Genomic DNA, 13,574 nt, shown 5'->3' with positions numbered 1-13,574 from the left:
TAATTTGGTTTTGTTTGGTTGATGCTGATGAATGTGTGTGTGTGTGTGTGTGTGTGTGTACGTGTGCTAGTACTTACCATTTCTATTCATTTGGTTAGATATTGATATAGGTGGAAAGTTTTTAATATGTTTTCATTTTATCATCTTTTCTCAGCAGTTAGTTGTTTTTTTTTTTTTTCCATGAGGCTGCGTGACTGGCATGTTGAGTTTTTAAAAAGATTTTCTGTGAATCATACATTCTGTTGAAGCCCTGTGGTATATAAATTATTTTCAATCTCTTTCTTCATCTATGTTTTCATATAGCCACTATTCATAACACAATGACGGCCCAAACTATATATAATGTGAACTGAGTTTCTAATTTAATAGAAAATCCAAATTCTTTTTCTTGGAAAGATCTCATACTAGGCACAAAGACCCATTTCTAGGAAAGGGGGATGATGTCATCACTTAGGAGAAGGAACCACTAGTACTAAGCATCAGTACAGCCCTTGCTGAATCCCTGAAGAGGACTTCCATTCCCAGGCATACAGACAGCAGGCTCAACTATGAAGGTAAATGCCAAAATAAGCGTTTTAAGATTTTGATAAACACAATAAATAGTGGCAGTTGAGACAGGTAATGGAGAATTTTTTAAAAGCTGAATAGTTTCTCCACATGTCATTCATTTAGTGATAAACAAAGAGAAAAAAGAGAAGAAATGGTTAAAAAAGAAAAAAGAATGAGCCAAACTTCCAACTATTGGCTCTTGGCCAGGAAAACTTCTTAAGAGATGAAAGCCATCTTCATCATTATTCATTCGGCAAAATAATCCACACTTAAACAAATGACTTTTATATGTGCAGCATGTGCTATGTATTCCGCTTCCAGGTGGAGCTTGTTCCAGTCTTTTTTGTGGTTTCATTTGCCATGGTTGATCCAACATGAAAATGAGTTGGAATCCCTGTGACCCACCTTGGCAGGATCTGCTGTCTGAGGCTGGAGTGAAGCCCATCTCACACTCGCAGCGATATGCACCCGGGACATTAAGGCACTGTCCGTTCTCACAGAGGTTTATGTTTTCTGCACACTCATCAACATCTGTGCAAGAGGTAAATTACATCTCTGTTAAGTTCCAAATTTCATGACACATTTTCTCCTTGCTCTATAAATAGATCAGTTTTACTGGCTTGACTTAGTGCTCATTAACATAAAACAAAGTTTATCACATTCACTTCAAGGAGGGTACACAACCTGATAGAAAGTCTATTTATCCTGCCCTTTAACATTCAATTGTAACATGATTAAAGAAAAGCTATTTAGCCTGCACCCTGACATTCAATTGTAATATTATTAATAGGAGAAATCCCAATGTCTCTCACATTTGTCTTGTTTCTCTTTAGTGCCAATTTGATGTATCAATAATATGCCAGTATTATGTATATATGAACAAGAACGTTGAAGTTAATCTTAGAATGGTGTTTGTTCTTTGTGAAAATTATAGTATTAGAATAAACAACTTGCTCTTTCACTAGCCCAAGTGTTTTAATGCAAATTAGAGACCTTGTGGGAATGGGGAAAGTTTCATGTCACTACAATCTACAAATACTCCTATCTTAATTATGCAAACAGACATTACTCACAGACCTTACAGATAATTTAATCAATTTTTAGTGAGGGCCTAAAAATTTTAATTTGCCATGTGCTGTGCTAGTTGCCTGACGTGCATGTTTTCACTGTCTTCACCCATGTCCTGAGGTTTAGAAGAGGAAGAACCTGTGGCTAAGAGCAGCTAAGTAAGCTGACAGAGCCACACTGAGCTAATAATATATGTTGACTGAGCCAGGATCTGATTGTCGGTGTGTCTTACATGAAAGCCATGTTCTTTCCCTGACATCACAGCGCGGAAAGGTGCCAGGAAAGATGCAACATCTAAGGCTTACAAGTAATGAAGCTTTAAAATTGAATAAACAAGTCTCCTTAAACGGGCATTTGAAAATGCTGAGGCTGCATTTTTGATGCCAACAATTAGAAAAAAATTTAGAGTCTATCTTTCAATCATGGGTTTAAAGTATGTACTGAAAATCAATTGAGAAACACTTACTTAATAAACCGTAAAGTATTTATGTCTGGGAAGGTTATCTAGTCTTATACATGCACATAATGAAAGCATGCTCTATTCTCAAAGAATATGAATGAATAGAAGCAAATATTTATTGAAACTTTGTGCTGTGTCTTTTAAGTCCTTTATTTCTATTATTCCATTTAATCCTTTCAATGCCAGGTGAATACTGAGACTTTGATAAACACATTAAATAGCAGTGATTGGATAGCTCATATATCCTATCTTAAAAAGCTGAAGAGTTTTCCCATGCCATTCATTTAGAAATAAAAATAAAATAAAAGAAAATTGTATTATTACTATAGTATTTTATTTTATTTATTTATTTCATTTTATTTTTTATTTTTTTTTGAGATGGAGTCTCACTCTTGTCACCCAAGCTGGAGTGCAATGGCACAATCTTGGCTCAATGCAACCTCCTCATCCTGGGTTCAATTGGTTCTCCTGCCTCAGCCTCCTAAGCAGCTAGGACTATAGGTGCCTGCCACTACAACTGGCTAATTTTTTTTGTATTTTTAGTAGAGACATAGTTTCACCATGTTGACCAGACTGGTTTCAAACTTTTTTTTTTTTTTTTGAGACAGAGTTTCGCTCTTGTTACCCAGGCTGGAGTGCAATGGCGCGATCTCTGCTCACTGCAACCTCCGCCTCCTGGGTTCAGGCAATTCTCCTGCCTCAACCTCCTGAGTAGCTGAGATTACAGGCAGGTGCCACCATGCCCAGCTAATTTTTTTTGTATTTTTAGTAGAGACGGGGCTTCACCATGTTAACCAGGATGGTCTCGATCTCTTGACCTTGGGATCCACCCGCCTCGGCCTCCCAAAGTGCTGGGATTACAGGTGTGAGCCACCACGCACAGCTTACTATGGCATTTTAAATCAGGCCAGACAACTTAAGTAATTCACTTAAGATTACACAGGCAAAAAATGGCACAGACAAAAATTGAATCCAGGTAGTGTGTTCCAGACAAAGCCTGTGTGTTTTTAACCACTATGTTATAAATGAGAAAGATAAAATGGCAAGCCATTAACAGTGCATGATTGTTATAAATGCCACTACTTGAAAACTTCCAACAACATATTTGGAAAGTTATTCAGGTTTTTGTGTTTAATGTAAGAAAAAGGTACATAGTCACCTGCAAGTCAAGTATATAAAAAGAGATAGTTACTTTAGTCTCCTTTGACTATAATTTTCTTCAAATGAGGAAGTGCATAGAGTGTTCTATGACAATCCTGTGAGAGCACACCTCAGGACTGTCACCCACCTGAGCAGGTAAAGCCATCTCCAGTGAAACCTTCAGAGCAGGCACAGCGGTATGAGCCTGGGGTATTTACACACTGAGCGTTGATGCTACACTGGTGGGTTCCATTAGAACATTCATCCAGATCTGCAGAACACAGCAATAAAGTTCAGAAATGAAAATGGAACATTTAAGCACCTGGAAAGATTATAATTTGTCTTAATTTACATATAAACTGGACAAATGGCACATCTCTTAGTGTGTAGGATCACAGTTCCAATTCTCTAAGCTCTCAGACCCACAATCCAATGTCCATGCCATAAATATGGGCCAAAATTATGAATTCAAACATTTTCTGAGATATCTAATCAACATGACTTTTTTAACAGTTTAAAGCAAACTAGTGTTAGATCTCATTCTGACTTCTACTGAGGGTGAATTTTATAAGTGGTTTCCTTTTCAATACAAGGGTCAATTCTGAAGGTGATACTGAATTTCAGAGCAGGAAAATTAACAGAGAGTTTTCAAGTTTATTTAATAGATGAAAAAACAGAGATATGATTCTTGACCTCATGGAACCCTTAGTCTAGTAGAAAAGACAGATGTTAAATACAGAAAAAAGTTAAATCTTGCTATATGCACCATGAAGAAGAGGGTGTCACACGAGAATAAAAAGGGCATCCGATTTGGGCTGCAGGAATAAAAATGGCCCCATTGAGGAAGTGATTTTTTGTTAACTTCAGACCTGAGGATGAGAAACAGCTGGCTGAACAGAGGTAGGGAAGGGTATTCCTTGCAGAGAGACTAGCGCATGTTAAGACACCAAGAGGAAAAGAGCGTGGTGTGACTGAAGAAATGGAAGGAGGTTGGAGTGGCAAAGCACAGTACACCAGACAGAGGGCGGTGGGCAACGAAGCTAGAGAGACAGTGGGAACCCGCAGCCAAGGGAGGGAAGCCGCGTTTTATTCTGAATTCAATGGGTTACAGTGAAGACTATGAAGAGATCAGATCCACGGCTTAAAAGCTTCCTCCTGCTGCTGCATGGAGAATGGATTGCACGAGGGCCAGGGAGGGAACAAGCAAACACACCAGAGGGGGTTCTTTCAGCATTCTGCAGATAGCAAGAGTGAGAGCCCATGAGAGAAAGAGAGAATGAGACTCTCTCTCTGGTTGGGACTAGAGTAGGGCAAAGAAGATGTAAAGGAGAGAATGAATTTGGATGCCATCAGGGAGCACAGGAGGCTGACATGGCTGAATGTCTTGTATCAGAGGCAGGCTGTCTTGCCGTAGTTGGCCAAAATGACAGATGGACAAGAAACACAAAAATGGGAAGCTCAGAAAGAGAAAATGAGTAGGCACCTAAGATTACAAAAATGGGAAAAAGGGTAGGGTTGAAAAGTTATGAGAGTAACCCCAGAAAGATGGCTGGACTAGAGGCAGGCAGCCATGGCGCCTCACAAAGCCATTACAGGATGTTACGTAGCCAAGTTATTTGGAAGCTCTATAGTTCAAATTCTATAGTCAGTATATAAACATTTGATACGTATAAAATATTTGAATGGATAAAAACGCATATATTCAAATTAACTTACAGTTTTGGCAAGAGATCTTAACGCTATACTTTAATCCTTACTGTGGGCTATATGCTTTTTGTAAGTTATCAGGGGGAAATTAGTTTAGCTTGCTTTCTTTTCTATTTTAAACTGACCTAGAAATTCTTGCCAGATGAAAAAATGCTTTATTCTTAAGGTATGTGAAACATTAAGCATATTACACAGGACTGTGAACAACACTCAGGGTATATTCTAGTCCTTTGCTGCTCAGATATAAAATACCTTTTAGACTCTGGCTCAAGAACCATAAAACTTGGGGAAATTGCCCATTGTTTTCCTTCAAATAAGACCTCTTGGAATCCAAGAAAGCATTTAGGATAAGATGCTGCTATTAATGACTTATTACAGACTTAGGTTGTCTGAGAAAAGCTTTTCATTTCCCCCCATTTATTTCACTGGATTTTAAATCTCACTGATTACTTCTTTGAAAAGACTGGAAAAACATACTAGTGATTTTTCATCATACAGCTGTGTTTGGATCACCAGCAGCATACCAATTTTTACTGAATAACAACACATTAAAAAACAGGTGCCAAAGTATACTGTTTTGATTTTGATAATTTATATTAAGGCTAAAGGAAATTTTCAGGCTGGAATTATCTTGCAATGAAGACAGCCTTTTTATGAGGGACTTAACAAAGGTAAAGAGCATGATTCTACAAACATGCAAAAAAGAGCCTTTGAAAATGTGTGCCTTAGCAAAGGACATTTACATTTGCAAACTCACCAATACACTTGATGCCATTTCCAATCCAGCCTTCTCTGCAGCTACATTTGAAGCTTCCTGGGATATTCAGACATGAAGCGTGCATGTCACAGTTATGAGCACCAATTTCACACTCATCCACATCTGAGAAACCATAATTCATAAGAAAAAATAAAAATACAAACTTAATTATACTTCCAAGTATATTTTTGTATAGGTAATGTTTTAAAGCAATAATGCAACTATATGGAGAAACAGCAGCCTAACTTTTATTCTTAATTTTTGTAGACTCCAGCAAGATTTGGAAAATTCATGATAATAATAAAACAAGTTCTTCCCTAGAAAGAACTGTCAGCCACCTTCCAGGAGAAGAGAGAGACACAGCAGCCTTGTTTCCTCGCAGGTCTGTGCGTCATCCCGGGAGCCTTCTTCCCTGTCCAGACTCAGACACAACTCCATAAAGAGGACATTCAATTTCAGATCAAGAGAAATCTTATTTCCAATAATACTGCTATTACTTCCTATTGATATTTATTACATATTTTTCATGAAGAACCTAACTTTTTAGAAAAAGTAATAGTCCATTCTCTCTTTAAAATTAAATGATCATTTGCCATTTTAAAAATCATTATAAATATTTTATATACTTTTAAAAAACTATCATTTAGGTGTATATTTTAATTTTTTCTATTTATTTGAAATTATAGAAAAATATTCACTGGAAATGTTATCTGGAAGGTGGCCAGATGCTTTCACCAGTGTGTATGTGTGTATTTGTGAGTGTGTGTACACACACACATATTCCTATATATGTATGTACAATCTAGGTAGATTTGGTTCTCCAAAGCTTTCTTAACGATAAATAGTAATGTACTCTATTTAGTTCAATGATTACATATTACAGATGCTGAAATCATATAGACACACAAACACACACACACTACTGACTTCGCATCAACCCTGCACTGGTGAACATGTAGAGAACACCTTTTTAAAATAATCTTCCCCTTACTGGAGGGGTCAGCTTAAGGGCTGGGTTACATTCTAAGTCTTTAACCACCTGCCTTGAAAAAATACCACACTTAAGTCTTAAATTGACCACTGAGAAATACATGATTCAAAACCTTGAAGCTGGCACATCCCAGCCCCACTGGCATGCAAAAGGCTAAAACTAGTTAGTAGAGAAAGAGAACAAGAGACAAAGTGGATGAAGTGAGCAAAGAAGGAAAGTGAAGAGAGGAAAAAGAGAAAGGCAGTTTGGGCAGAGAGAAGAGAAGACAAAGCAGAGAGAGAAGAGAAAACAAGAAAGGAAAATATGGGAGAAAGGAAGAAAGAAAAAAGGTCTCAATGGAACTTGAGATTAATTTCTACTAGTTTAAAAGAAGTGCAATGATAAATGGCAACTGGGATCCCCAGGTCTTTTGGCACTCTTTGTTCATGGATGTCTTCCATGTGAGCAGTAGTCAGACTCAGAAAGTGACTGCTGCTGCATAAGCCACCACTAGCGGTCAGGGAGCGGTCAGGGCCACGGGAACCAGACTGCACTTCCACTCACTCACTCTGTGTCCCAACCCACAGCCAGCCCTGCAGGGGGTGGCTCGGACCATACGCTACCACAGAGACCAGCCAAATCCATCACACATGTTGTGGGTCAGCTACTCATGACACACACAGTCATAGCCTGGTGGCAGGTAACTGAACTAAGAGATGCCAGAGAACAAATGATATTGAAAAGTGGCCTCTGACATCTGAGAGGTTGAAACATAGAGTACACAAGCTTGAAACCTACCTGTACATCCTGTGGTCCCCTTCTTCACTGAATAACCCAGCTGACAGTGGCAAATGAAGGATCCCTTTGTGTTCTCACATTCCCCAAACAGGCAGATATTTGAATTTAGGTCACACTCATTTACATCTAGAAAATTTATTTTCAATATCTTAGTATGTGTTTATCACAGTAATTTAAAAGCTATATTCTATACTGAATAGCATAATACTGAAATACACAGGTGAGATCTAAAATATAATACATTTGTGATTCATTGTATTGCAAATAAATATACTATTCACCTTTAGAGATTTTTAAAAATAATTCTTCCTGAGATTTTATAGTGCCATTAAAATGACTTGAATTTTTTTTCAAGAATTTAAGTGAGAAAAATGATTTGAATTTTTAAAATAACAAATGAAAAAGCCTTTTATCATGTTTGTGCGTGCATGTGGTTGTGTATGCATGTGTGTATACAAATGTCTGTCCTTTTCTTATGATACCCACCAATGCATGTTTTCATGTCCATGGAAGCCATGAAGCCATCGTAGCAGAGGCAGCGATACTCTCCAGGAATGTTGGTACACTGGCCGCCATCACAGATATCAGGGTTGTTTTCACATTCATCAATGTCTAGTGATACAAAATAAGCATCAAATGAAAATAAAGATGTCGTTCATCAATCTCTAATGTTTTTGTTTTCTATCTGGTTTCACTTGGTAATATCTGGAGCCACATTTTCAAGAAAGAATTAATTAGATGTACAAAGCCTGTGTGTTTTCCTTTCTATACCTGCACACGATCTCCCGTCTGGCATGAGGGCATAACCTTCACTGCAGCTGCACTCGTAGCTTCCTTCTGAATTCGTGCACTGGGTGTCACAGCCTCCGTTCATTATCATACATTCGTCAATATCTGTGAAAACAGCATTGCAATCACATTACTTGTCAGGTCTATTTCCTTGAAAGGAGTTTTCTTCTTTTTAAACAGATAATGCTAATGTGGCTTTGAATTTTTCTCCCCACTATGTGTGTTGATTTAACATCATCTTTCTTAGTTCTTTTAACTTCATTTTAGGCAGCATTCCATGTTTAACTGCAGTATCCTAAGATTAAATCACTCAAAAATAGAATAACTATGGAGTTTAGGGCATTTTCTAATTAAGATCAGTTAGTCTGCCACGAGACCAGGAAAATATCTGAGATCCTCCCGCAGTCTTACATTCGTTTTGGAAACAGAGGATTTGCGTAGGCTTCATTATAATTCAGTGCCAGAAGTTTTCCTAGGCTGATTTGAGACATATGAGTTTCAGACCTGCTTGATATCCCCTTACCTGTACAGCCCTGGCGGTCTGGCGTGGCCTGATATCCAGGATTGCAAGAGCACTGATAGGTTCCAATCATGTTCACACATTTTCCATTTCTGCAGAGATTGTTGCTCAGGGAGCATTCATTAATATCTATAAAAGACACATTGAATTAATATGTTAGGCAATGGTCAAATCACTAAAGCCACGAGAAAGGTGCTTCACCAGACAGTGGTCTCCAAAGGGGTTTGTGAACTTCACGGGGAAGTAAAATGTTCTCCTGGGGGTTTAAAGAAAGCCCTGGAATCTCTCTTTCCATCTACAACAGTACTGTTGGGTAAAGCTTTCTATAATGATGCCAATGTTCCATATCTATGCAGTCTAATACACAGCTACATGTGCTACTGGTACTGGAAACATGGACAGTATAACTAAGGACTATTTAATGTTATTTAATTTTAACTGAATTTACATAGCCACATGTGGATCATGTTAGACCACACAGATTTCACACATGCCAGAACTGAAGCTAAATATTACTAAATATATGAACTTACACTGGCATGCTTGCCTGGTCTATATTACATGGTGAAGCGTTGCCTACATGACTTGAAGTGTCCTGATGGAAGACTGATGATTTCACAAGACAGAGACATGACAAGGGGCTCTCACTTGTTTGTTTATGTTTTATGGGTTGGAATAGTAACCTACAAATTACATTGCCTATTTTAAAATAAACTAACTCTTATAATATGGGCAGGTGCCTTAAAAATAAACTAGTACTGATAAGGTAATCACAAGATAACAGAAGAAAATGGCAGAGTGATATGCTTCCTATGTGAGCTACTCGTCAGGCATAAGATAAGGTAAAAAACAAGGACAATATAATCAGATATGACAAGAAATTCATTGCAAATTCTCAAAATAACCAAGAAGATTATATAGCATGTGTTTATGCTTATGATCACTAAGTGCATATTTTATATGATACAGAAATATATATTTTATAATCTGCATTGTTTCTTTGAGGGATACTTTTTGAGCTGTAAGATCCATGAACTGAGTAGCAAAGTAAACTTGGATACAGATGACTCACTATATCTCAATATGTTCAACCATGAATATTCTGCAATTAGCGTGAAAAAGCCTTCCGTACCACTATTAAAATGAAATAAGAACATTAAAAACCTTTTCATTTATCATTTAAAAATATCTATTTAATCTATGACAAAATTCACCTCCTATACTAGCAAAGCAATACATATGACATCAATAAATACATGTGTATTGGGAAGGTGTACTCAAATTTTGTGTTGTTTTGAAATTTGGTGTGCAATCTGTTCTATTTTAGGCTGTCTTATTTGCTCAGTTTCAAGAAAGAGTTCCTATGAAGAAAATGCTTTCTGGCTAAATCAAAGTTTTAAAGCAGTATACTAGGAACACAGTAAGCCCAGAGACCTTCATGTATTCTGAAAAGCAATAGGCTGCAATGCCCAAAGACCAGCCATTAGTCTCCTCATATCCTTTCTGGCATCCCTACAGAGCTCAGGGCAAATGAAGAAACCCAGTGTTTCTATGAGAAGTGGATTACGGGAGCACCATGTTCACACACAGGCAAGCCGATCTGTGAGCAGGCAAAGGGGCGCAGAGTGGAGTCCGTCTCAGTGGATGGGAAGACGCTGGGCTAAGGTGCACAATGCACAGGGCAGCTTTCCCATTTTTTTCATAAGGGAGGATGAAACCACAGGGACTTCCAAAGGGCTTCTCCCACAGGGACCAATCACACTGCTTGTAATAAAAAAGAGGCCAACCAGAAGAATGCCAGCTCATTTATGTATTACTCAAGCATCCATTAAAGACACTGCCTGCATCTAGAGGTAGGGAATCTCAAGTTCCACTTTTAATAAGCTAAATTTCATGGGCTCCACAAACAACAGGTTCATCAGAACTGATCCCTGGTCTTAACCAGTTGTGCTGGGCAGACTTATGGGCTGAGGAGACAAACTTACCCACACAGTCCTCACGGGATGGTGACAGCTCGTGTCCCAGTGGGCAGTCACACTGAAAGCTACCCTCAGTGTTCACACAGGTGCCACCCCTACAAAGGAGAGGGTTACGTTCACATTCGTCAATATCTGAAAGGTAAAAACGTGAGATCCATTAAAGAACTCTGAGGGAAAAATATTCACACATATAGCGTGGGAGAAAGAATATTATCTGAAGTGAGAGCGTGAGTCAGTGTAAGAGATATGCTTCATAGGGGATGGGCTAATGCTTTCCTCACTTTTCCTACAACCAACAGAAAAACTAAAAATTCTACTCCTAAAGGCAGTAAGCTTTCAAGAAATTTAATTGCATGAAATGAGCAGGCTCACAAGAGGTAGAAATAATATTTGCTTTAGATCACCCCAGACTCATGATATATATTGTTGTCAGTTATTCTGGTGTCTATAACTCTAATCAGAGTGAAAGAAAATCTTAGAATTATGACCTACTGCATCCTATGAGGTAAGTCCCATAAGGCATGGAAAATTAAACGCTGGGCTAAAAGGTTGGGAATACTAAAAGGGTTTGTAATAGCACACCAATGAGAGCAAAAACATGGGATTAGCATGACTGAATACAAATCCTGGGGCCACCACAGGATGCCATGCATTTTAAATGAGTCCCACTTAAGTAACTAGTCTGTGTGATTTTAGGTTCTATGAATAAACAGGATCCAGTCTGAATATCTCATTGCCATGAAGGTGCCAAGAAGTTGGAGCTCCCCGAGAGCTATCCAGGAGTGCAATTCCTGTCTGATATTAAATCTCTTCTCTCTCACCACAGATCCTGGCCACATATGCTGTTCACAGCCCTGAGATAAGCAAAGGTCATGTGCGTGAATGAGTCTGTGCTAGTATGGTTTCAAGCTGGCGAGGAGGAGCTAACGGTGCTTACCCATGCAGTTCTTCATCATCATGAACCCACTTTCATAGCCTTCAAAGCACTCGCACTCAAAGCTGCCCGGTGTATTGACGCAGATTCCACTGCCACAGAGGTCAGGAGAAATCCTGCACTCGTCGATGTCTAATTCACAGGGTTTAAAAGAAATTTAAAAATTGAATCAGATAGGCTTGGCCTTCCAAGTGAAGGTGCTGCATGCTTGAAAGGTTGGGGAATTGGTGGCTCACAGTGCAAGGGTACCATTTCAGTAGATCCAGATAGAAGGGCACGAGGCCTGAGGCACATTCCTTTCCCCAACCGCCAAAACTACCACACCAACAGGCAAGTGGTGCCTTTTCACCTTTAAAAATTCTGAATTGTGGATTTCTTTTTGTGGCTTAGAAATAGTAACAGAAGACTGGGGGGCATGGTGACTCATGCCTGTAATCCCAGCACTTGGGGAAGCCCAGGCAGGAGGACTGCTTGAGACCAGGAGTTTGAGATCAGCCTTGGCAGTGTAGGGAAACCCCATCTCTACAAAAAACAAAATTATTGAGAAGGCCGAGGTGGAAGGTGGGAGGATTGCTTGAGCCCAAGAGGTTAAGGCTGCGGTGAGCTGTGATGTATGATGGCACCACTGCACTCTAGCCTGGGTGACAGGAGGTTAACCTATCTCAAATAAAAGAAAGAAAGAAAAAAGAAAAGAAAAGCAAGAAGGAAAGAAAGAAACGTTAACAGAAGGATGAACCCAGCAACTGTGGTATGAGCTGAATGAGGCACGTGGTAAATAAGGCAGCCGGTCCTCCATGGAATGAAACCTCATGTGTGACTGGAAGACAGTGCTGGTCTACGACACTAGCCTGTGCTAACCCTAGTGGGAGCATGTGAAGGCAGGGCCCCTGATTCTGGGCAGGAACGACTGGTAGACCCCAGAGAAACAGGCAGCCACGGTGGACCAACCCTGAGCCAGAGAGTACACATAGGGCAGGGTCATGGTGTGTGCCCCAATTTGTGTTTTTGTGTCATATCCATATGTAAAGAGCTTATTGATTTATTAACCCCTTTGGTGACATGAGCTGTCATCATCACGGGAGGACAGTGTGGGTGAGTTTGTCTCTTCTTTATATATATTACCGTAAATAATCTTCAGCATCTATACTCTCAAACAAAGTGTTCTCTGAGAAATCTCCTATGCTAATAACTAAGATTTTTCAATAGAGAAGTCATGTTTATATAAAATATGTTTAAGAAAACATGGCCTATTTAAAAGTGTTTTAGTTCAAAAATTAAAAGTTTTTAATCTAAAAATCTGTCAATGGGGGAAAATGTTTCACCACTATCTCTTTATTTTGATGAATTTTGAAGTTTTAAAATCACAGGATTTAGTGCGTAATTTATGCATGTTCTCTTGGGAGGGGCTCTCAGTCCCTGCTTTCTGCCAGCTTTAACTAAATTTTTCTGTATCTATTTCTCCAGTTACAGAAGTCTTTATTTCCCTCATTACAGGCCATGTGAAAAAATGTAAATATTTTCTTTTAAAAAACATCTTTGAATTCACAGATTCGATTAAGTAGCTAACAATATGTATATCAATTTTCTTTTTATCTGTCTATATAATATATATTATATATAATCATATATATATTATATATATATGTTTATACATGTATATATAAACTTCTCTGTCAAGAATTGGTAATTTGGAGGGCGTGGTTTTTGAATTGGTTCTTGAAGGTTGTACAGAAATGCCAGCATTAAAGGTACAGAATAAATATAGAGGCAAGAGATGAAGTACAATGGTGAAGAGAAAGGAAGCATTTCAGGGAGCAGTAAGTCACAGACTGGCTGGACTGAAAAGGCTGACAATATGCGTGGGTGCCGAGGGACCCGTAGGTTCACTGAAAGCCCCTAGCAC

At 38.7% G+C, this 13,574-nt stretch overlaps 1 protein-coding gene across 3 annotated transcripts in view; it reads right to left on the bottom strand.

Moving 5' to 3' along the window:
* Positions 1–13,574, bottom strand: part of FBN2 (fibrillin 2) — a 270,327-nt gene that overhangs the window by 57,682 nt on the left and 199,071 nt on the right. For all 3 annotated transcript variants that reach the window (XM_035290955.3, XM_035290956.3, XM_078365811.1), the window contains 9 exons: positions 11,675–11,803; positions 10,744–10,869; positions 8,762–8,887; positions 8,221–8,343; positions 7,936–8,061; positions 7,450–7,575; positions 5,682–5,804; positions 3,366–3,488; positions 955–1,080 (listed from right to left, as the gene is read on the bottom strand). In XM_035290955.3, coding sequence (XP_035146846.2) covers positions 955–1,080; positions 3,366–3,488; positions 5,682–5,804; positions 7,450–7,575; positions 7,936–8,061; positions 8,221–8,343; positions 8,762–8,887; positions 10,744–10,869; positions 11,675–11,803 — 1,128 coding nt within the window. The remainder of the gene's footprint in view (positions 1–954; positions 1,081–3,365; positions 3,489–5,681; positions 5,805–7,449; positions 7,576–7,935; positions 8,062–8,220; positions 8,344–8,761; positions 8,888–10,743; positions 10,870–11,674; positions 11,804–13,574) is intronic.

The sequence above is a fragment of the Callithrix jacchus genome, chromosome 2 (genome assembly GCF_049354715.1).
Source record: "Callithrix jacchus isolate 240 chromosome 2, calJac240_pri, whole genome shotgun sequence".
Lineage (NCBI taxonomy): Eukaryota > Metazoa > Chordata > Mammalia > Primates > Cebidae > Callithrix > Callithrix jacchus.
Note: the sequence above shows the minus strand (reverse complement) of the source record. Positions and strands in the feature narration are given on the sequence as shown.